Here is an 8,051-nt window from a genome sequence, read left to right as displayed (position 1 = left end):
GAAGGTTGAGAACCGCTGCCCTAGGGGAAGGCAAGGAGTCTCTCAGGCACATGACTTCCCTAGTGCTGACCAGGAAATTCCAGGTTGACTGGTTAAAGGTCACATTCCTGGGAGGGGCTGAAACTGCAAAGAAGTCCTGCTTTGCTGACATGGGGCTTAGCAAAACTGACTCCATTTTGAACCTATTGTTTTTCCTTTTCTTCTTCTTCTTCTTCTTCTTCTTCTTCTTCTTCTTCTTCTTCTTCTTCTTCTTCTTCTTCTTTTATTAAGAGCTCCAAGGTGGGGGGTGGCCAGTTAACTCAGCTGGTTAGAGCGCAGTGCTCATAACGCCAAAGTTGCCGTTTCAATCCCCACATGGGCCACTGAGATGCACCCTCCACAACTAGATCGAAACAACTACTTGACTTGGAGCTGATGAGTCCTTGAAAAACACACTCTTCCCCAATAAAAATAATAATAAAAAGAGTTCCAAGGTCCAAAGAACTACAACCTCTGAACCAAGGGGAACCTTGAGGCATCAGAGGAAGGACAGAGCTGAGCCCGTGGAGGATGAGAAGTTTGACATGGAAGAGTCCCTGAGCTTTTGTAAAGATCTCAGCATGCACAGACCAGGAGAAGAAATATGAGTGAACATGGTGCAAACATGGGTGAAATTCTGCACATGCAGCTGGGGAAGGGTTGGAGAACCAGGGATCAAGGACAGAACCCCGCCTTTAGTCACCAGAGCAGGAAACTGCGGGCTTTTTGCAGATCCAGAGATTGCTGTTGCCACATTTGGAGTCATTCCAGCCCTTGCCCTTGAATTCTGCACAATCTTCCTCCCCTTGGCTGTTAGGTTCTCCTTTGTTCCAATACTCTTGGAAGCTTCAAAGGCCACCCAGACCATTAGCCCCCATCCCACTCTGTTAATGGTGTTTCTAGCTTCTGTTAACATGATGCTTTCATTTAAGGCCTTGCACACATATATAATGGGCTTGCCTTGTTCTGGACAGCCCCATGACATGCCTGGGTCAAATTGCTTTGGCCTCCTGCCCCTACAATTTTAGCAGGAGCCCTTCTCTCCAGAACATGCTTTTCAAACATAAACCAACCAATCCAGAGCCCACACCCTCCAACCATATTAGTAATCAGGCCCTCACACTCAGGACCACTATCCCCCTCTTCTGATCATCCTAGGGCCAGACCCAGACAACTAGGGTCAGCCCCTCTGCCCCAGAGCCTGCTGAAAATTTTCAAATGATCCAATTCTAGCCTGCTCATACTGCCTTGCCCACTCCTTTTCATGAAAACCACAATAAAGACTCTTGCCCACAGTTCTTTCACCCCCTGTGCCTCCAGATCAACCCTGGTGCTTCCCCATGGGGCACCTCTGCACCATGATGTGTGTTTCTTCTCGTGGAATCTGTGACCATAACAAACTATCTTTTCAAATGTGATCTGACCTGTAGGCCTCACTATACCTCAGATAGTCTGCTCACATACACCCACTCAGCCTGCAAGCTCCTACTGAAGTTCTGAGGGTGCAATTTTGGGCTCCTGCTATGCTATTGGGACATGGGCATGTGGAGACCACCTTCCTCAACTCAGTGAAAATCCCAGACTCTTAGGTCCACTCAGGGAGTAGGGGAGGATCCCCAGGTAAAGCTCACATCAGGGTTCACTCCCCTTAATAGAGGGTCCCCTTTGCCTGAGACTTACCTGGTCAACAGGGTTGAATTGTCCACCCAGTGCCATGTCCCTTCATGTTTCAGGTCTGAGAGCCCTATCCAGCTGAAGTGGTTACTTTTGGAGATCTGCAGCTGCAGGAAGTTCTGGTGGATGGAGAGAAGTCAGGAGGGAGCTCATCCCCCCCGCTTCCCGGGCTCAGCATCTCCCAAATCTCTTGGTGGGAACTTCTTTCTTTAGTCTGACCTTCAGCCTTTTAGTTTGACAGATCCTGGGCCCCTACGTGCACTCAGGGTGTCTGAATTTCTCTCACATCTGTAGCCTATGAGCACATCTGTTCTGACTTGCAGACGTAAGTGCACAACTGGACTCTCATCACGCATACTTGGTAACACGACATGGCTATGGGTCTTACATGCGCTAAGCATGTCCACACGAATTTACTCAGCCTCGGTTGAATGTTCTGGAACCAGAAGGAACCAGTCTGTGAAAGCTGCTCATGCACGTCTCTTTTCAGCTCTGCATTGAATGACATCACGTTGATAGCTTGAAATCAGCCATGGTGGGAGAATTCACACCAGGGAAATTGGCAACTGTTACCAATCAGGGCTTTTGCTCTCCCAAAGAGCTAGTAGTTAAACATTTGCCAACACACCACTGGGGTTTGATGAAACAAATAAAGTTAATGGGAGTGGGCTTGTGAGCTGGCAGGATGGGACAGGCGAAGAGTTAACAGGAGCGAGCTTGTGAGTTAGCAAGAATGAGCTTAAACATTAACTGCTTGGTCTCACTCTCCTGGCTAGCACTGCACCTACAAGCTGACAATCACCTTACACCCATCATAGGTAGGAACAGAACAGTTCACAACCGCAATGGTAACCCCCTGCACACTAACAAACACCCAACATGGATGGGAACAGAACAATTCCCAGGAGAAGACAATTGTAATGGCAGCTCCCCTGCAAGCTGACAAGCACCCTACATCCTGCTTGGAAAAATATAAAATCCTAGCACTCCTACTCATTGGAGCAGATGTCCCTCATAGGACTCTGCCCTGACAAAACTTCTGCCAGTTCCAAACAAAACTCTCTCTTTCTTTTTGACTTTCAATAAACCTTTTCTCTGGATACTCCTATAGAGTCTTGTAAATTATTTTACATTATGCGAACGACCAGGGGTTACTTCTACACCAAGACAAGGTTTACTTATATTTTATGTATCCCCCAAAACACTCACACATGTTCAGATCTTGTTTGTACCTCCTTGCAAATTGCCTGGGACCCTCTCATTCATATTCTTCCCTTCCCCACCTTTCCAAGTGGACTAAGCAGCCCCTCTCCCAGAACATCCGCTCTGATCATCTCATCCCCAGTTGACCAGTGGTCACATGCATGCCCCTGGCCAGGTCAGATCCCCGATAGGACAGGTGTACCTGCTCCTCGGCACTTTTGATCACCACGAGTTGGGCCCCCACGTCCTGGCAGGCAATGACGGATTCATGCCAGTTCCTCTGGGAGTTGGAGAAGAAGTAACAGTTTCCTAAGAAGAAGGTCCACTCGCAAGGACATGGGCGGCACAGGCGAGCTGTTAGGGAAAGCGAGCCAGGGCTGGGACCCAGCCACGGACACCCCTATCCCTGCACCTGCCCACTCTAATCCCTTGAGAGCCGGGGTCCCTCCTGACTCCACATGCCACATGGACCATTCCCTTCTCCACTTCCCGCGACTCCCTCTCAGCCCCCAGAGAATGCAGAAGGACGAACTCTCATCTCTTCTGGGCTGGGAGGAATAGAACATTTATAGCTCAGAACAAGAGACTGGTTTAATTTAGTGCCCACTGTATGCCTGGCCCCCGGGGACACCACGTGCCATCATCCTCGTTATTCTGTGTTCCTATTTCACAGATGAGGAGCTGATGTTCATAATGAAACCATGATGCAAACAGAGTCACATCACACAGAGACCCTTCCAGGACCCTGGACCCCAGTTTCCGGCCACTTACCCAGTCCAGACTTCAGCTGGGTCAGTTCCTGGTAGATTTCCTTCTGCTTTGAGTGCTCCAGCCCCTGGGGCCTGGGGATGTTGGAGACTATACAAGAAAAAAAGAAACCAATTATTAAACAACCACTCTGCATCATGCCCTACACTGGACCCTCAGGGACATTGTAGAGTCAAGGTCTTGGTTAGTCCTGTTAGAAGATGAGGAAATTGAATGTCCAGAGAAGTTCACACCAGAAGGACAGGTGGAGCCAGAAATCCTCCCTCTGCCCCTCTCCCTCTCTTCCCCTGCACCCCTGTACCACAGAAATGGAAGGGGCTGTGGAACAGGTCCCCAGAAAGCTGACCAGGAAAACCCACAGGGACCTGAGTCCTGGCTTTCAACCCCACTTCCTTCTGGGACTTGTCCCCTTCTCCCGCCCAAGGCTATACCTGTAGCCGAAGGACCCATGCCTGGGAGCCCGACTTCAGGGTCTGCCCCTGACCTTGAACAAGGATGGCCACCAGGAGTCCAGCGAAGAGTGTAAAAGAGAAAAGCAGCAGCACCTGGGAGGCCCGGCCTGGTCCCAGACACCCTGAGAGAGACAAGGATGGACTGTTCCAGCATGCCTGTGTCCCTGCTTCTGCCTGCCCCATCGACAGCCTGTTCCTTTTCCAGGATCCAGCCCCCACCTTCTCCAAGACCCAGGAGTCCAGAGCCCTAGCCTCCACCCCCCAAGATCCAGGAATCTGGCAGTAGTCATCTGTCCCCTGTTCCCCGTCCCCTAATTCTATTGTACCTGTGAAAGTCTTGAAGCCCGGGATCTGTTGGAATCCAAAGGCTGGAGGGGAGAGTCTGTTGCTGCTGAGTATCAGGTCTTCGTCCTCTGAGTGGGCAGAGCACTGACTCAGAGCCTGGACGAGCTGAGACCAGACCTAGCCATCCCCTTACCCACCGACCCAAGATCCAAGAGTCCCCACCCAGCCTTACCCAGGGAGCCGATCTGCTGTGCCATCAGTTCCTTGGGGTCACACACGTCCACCACTGTCTCCAAATGCTTTGTGCAGGATCCAGAGGACCACGGCTTTTATTTCCAAGCCTGGGATGCTCACTGCCAGCATCTACCCTCACGCAGGAAGGAAATAGGGAACTGGGAATTGACACATCACCAGAAAGGCAGAGGGTGGGGGCTTCTAATATGAATTGAGATGGGTTGGACCTTCCAGAAATGCCAGGCAGTGCTGGGGGTGGTCTGGGGTCGGGTGGACAGCGAGAAGGACTGGTCTGCTCACGTCAGGGCCGGCTGTGGGATGCTTTTGATGAAATCCGGTAACATGGAAAGTGACGCTAATTTGTTATTCTTTCTCCATGTCGGGCAGGGGTGAGCAGGCAGCGCCCCCAATCTTCAGGATCTGCTGACTTGGCTTTCTGAATGTCACATTTATGGTGATTTCTGCTGACTTTGGAAGCTGCAGCTGAATCACAATTGCTTATGGTTTTTTTTTCTGTTTTTTTTTTTTTTTTAAGATTTTTATTGGGGAATTGGGATGGGAACAGTGCTGGGGGATTGGGGGAAGGGGAACAGATAAGTTGCTGTCGTTTTGTTCTTCAATCTAGTTGTGGAGGACGTTGCTTCACTGGCCCAAGTTGGCACCATCATTGCGCTCTTCCCTGGCGAGGCAGATCAGTCACCGGCTTCTTGGACAGCCGCTCACTGCGGCTGCTGGCCGCTCACGCTGGCTGCTGGCTACACACGGTAGCCCATAGCAGCCCACTGCCACAGGGACTGCAGCCTACGCAGTCGCCAGTGACTCACAGCAGCCCAGCTCCAGGTTGAGCTGTTGTTCAACATCTTAACTGTGGAGGGCAGTGTCACTGGCCCTCATATGTGGGATCTGAACTGGGGCCCTCTGGCATCCCAAGCGAGTTCTTAACCATCGCGCCACTCTGCCGGCCCGCTTATGTTTATTTAATGCCCATTATAGTGTGGGACGCTTTTCTAACTGCTTTATATACAATTCATTTACCCTTCCCACCACGGAGTAGATACTACAGCCTCCATTTTCCAGATAAGGGAAACTGAGTTAGGCCTGTGGCTTAGTCACATAGCTGGGAAATCGTGGGGCTAGAATTCAAACCCGGACAGTCCACCTCCACAGTCCACACTGTTATCCAAAGAGTATAAGGTAGTATCAAGGAGGAAACAAAAAATTCATAGAAGTTTTATTTGTAATTGTCCCAAAATAGAAAGACCCAAGTGGCCACCAGCTACAAGATGGATGGACCTTGAGGACATTATGCTTAGTAAAAGAAGCCAGACACACAAGGCCAGATACTGTGTGATTCCACTCATTGGAGGTTCCCAGAGGAGTCAGATTCACAGTGACCGAAATCATGGTGGGAGTCAGGAGCTGTGGGAGGAGAGGGGAGTGAATGTTAATGGGGACAGAATTTGAGTTTCAGAAGATGGAAAGTTCTGGAGATGGATGGTGAAGATGGTTGTGCGATTAATGAATGTGCATTTTTCAATGGTTAAAACGGTCAACTTCATGTTATCACAATAAAAACAATTTTTTTAAAACTGTGTTGCTAAGTATGCAGGCGTCAGCAGTTGATTACATATCTTGGAATTCTGAGAATTAACTTCCATGTAGGAGAAAGGAGTGAAAATGTGCTTGTTTGAAGCTTGCAGGTAATGCTATTAAAATTCAACGGTAACTTATGGGTCATGGAGAGTAACTGCTAATGGGTATGGAGTTTCATTTGTGGTGAGAAAAGAATGTTCTGGAATTAGGTAGTGGTGATGGCACAACCCCACAAACATACCAAAAACCACTGAATTATATACTTCAGAGGGTGAATTTTATGGTATGTGGTTTATATTTCAGTTTAAAAAACACACAATAGCAACCACAGTACTAGTTTAGAATTTAGACCCATGAATGATTTGGAGGGACAGGAGTGTTTTATCACTAACATTGTGTAGAATTGCCGGTTTGTGGGAATAGTCAGTTGAGAGACTTTTAGTATGTCTTATTGTTGTAATAAAATTCTCTACAGATGACAATGGCTCCACCCCTGCCTCTAATCATTATACTACCTGGACAGGAGTACGCCAACCAGAACATTCCAATGCACACTGGGAAGTAGGCAACTTCCTACTTCCATAGAACTGTGACTTTGCTTAAGATGTGCGAATTTACGTTCATACATGAAATATCTCACTGATTTAAATAATTTCCTTACAACTAAAAAAAATATGCATACAGTTTTTTCCCAAGAACTTTATAGGCATTATCTAATTTAATCCATACAATGACCCTACAGGAGGGGTGCTATGATGATCCTGTTTACAGATGAGCAAACAAGGCTCAGAGAGGTTGGGGAATAGGCTCAAGGTCACACAGAGCCGAAGTGGAAGAGCTGAGATTTGGACCCAGGCGGTCAGGCCAGGCAGTGCCTAAGCTTGTGGCTGGGTGAAGCTGCCTCTCCTACAGCAGGGCTGGGCCCTCACCCTGCTCACACCTCCAGGTCAGCAGCCACTCAGTCCAGCTGTCTGGGAGTTCAGGAGTTAGGTTGGCCCATTGAACGGCCGACTGCCTTGGCTGCCTCACAGTGGACTCCCTCTGTCTCCAAACATTCCAGACCCCAGATCAGATTCTGGAGGCAGGAAGAGGATGGATGACAGGAAAGAAAGGGTGCTTCAGGGCCCAGGTGAAGGCGACCCTTTTGGCATGCGAGGGGCTTCAGGAGGGAGATGGGGGAGTTGCGTTCAAAGGAAAAGAAAGAAAATGAATCATCATCATGATGCTGCATGGAAACCTCATCTGTAACGGCACCACTGCCCCTTCTGATTCCCCCTCTGCTTAGCCACAAGCTCTTCCGGGAGTTTCCCCCAACCTACTCTTATTCTGATTCTTGAGTGGGGGTGGTGTTTGGAGCAGAACAGGGTGGGGACACAAAACAGGCTGTCCAAGAAAAGAAAGAGGGTGCAGCAGAGAAAAGGAGAAGATGGCAGACATGGATGACCTCAAAGTGAGGGAGTCCCAGAGCAGGGCACCTTGCTATAGTCCAGCCAGACTGTGTGGTCCTGGGGGCTTGACTGGGGTGGAGTGACAATTGAGGTTCTGGGGAGGCAAAGCAGGCAGTTCTAGCAGATGCTGACCTGGTAGGTTCAGTGGAGCCAGGGATGAACAGTTATAGGTCAGAGCTATTCTCCAAAAGACCCTGAATCCCAACAGAAAGGTAGCTCAAAGGGCCAGGCAGCTAGTGTGGGTCAGGGGTAGGGGTGAGGGAGGTCAAAGATTCAGACCTGGGTACGGGAGTCCTGGTGGAGGGGGCAGTTGGGGCCTATGTTCCTGGTACTGGGAGAGTTAGGGACTGGTGTCTGGGACTTCTAGGTCCGTGGG

General features: G+C 49.5%; 2 protein-coding genes across 2 annotated transcripts in view; both read right to left on the bottom strand.

Annotated features, from left to right (window-relative positions):
* Positions 1 to 399: 399 nt before the first annotated feature.
* On the bottom strand, positions 400 to 5,005 carry CD209 (CD209 molecule). The gene is made up of 7 exons (XM_019667615.1): positions 4,633 to 5,005; positions 4,442 to 4,528; positions 4,148 to 4,237; positions 3,667 to 3,753; positions 3,098 to 3,249; positions 1,699 to 1,811; positions 400 to 864 (listed from the first exon to the last, which is right to left on the bottom strand). Exons 1-7 carry the CDS (start codon positions 4,655 to 4,657, stop codon positions 714 to 716), a joined length of 705 nt encoding a protein of 234 aa, XP_019523160.1. The 5' UTR covers positions 4,658 to 5,005; the 3' UTR covers positions 400 to 713.
* An 880-nt stretch (positions 5,006 to 5,885) lies between these two features.
* The window catches only part of LOC109396074 (CD209 antigen-like protein 2), a 24,432-nt gene continuing 22,266 nt past the window's right edge, over positions 5,886 to 8,051 (bottom strand). The window contains exon 7 of the mRNA XM_019667618.1: positions 5,886 to 6,053. Coding sequence (XP_019523163.1) covers positions 6,047 to 6,053 — 7 coding nt within the window. The 3' untranslated portion in view covers positions 5,886 to 6,046. The remainder of the gene's footprint in view (positions 6,054 to 8,051) is intronic.

This window comes from Hipposideros armiger, unplaced genomic scaffold (genome assembly GCF_001890085.2).
Source record: "Hipposideros armiger isolate ML-2016 unplaced genomic scaffold, ASM189008v1 scaffold_502, whole genome shotgun sequence".
NCBI classification, from domain to species: Eukaryota; Metazoa; Chordata; class Mammalia; order Chiroptera; family Hipposideridae; genus Hipposideros; species Hipposideros armiger.
This window is presented reverse-complemented; position numbering and strand designations above follow the sequence as displayed.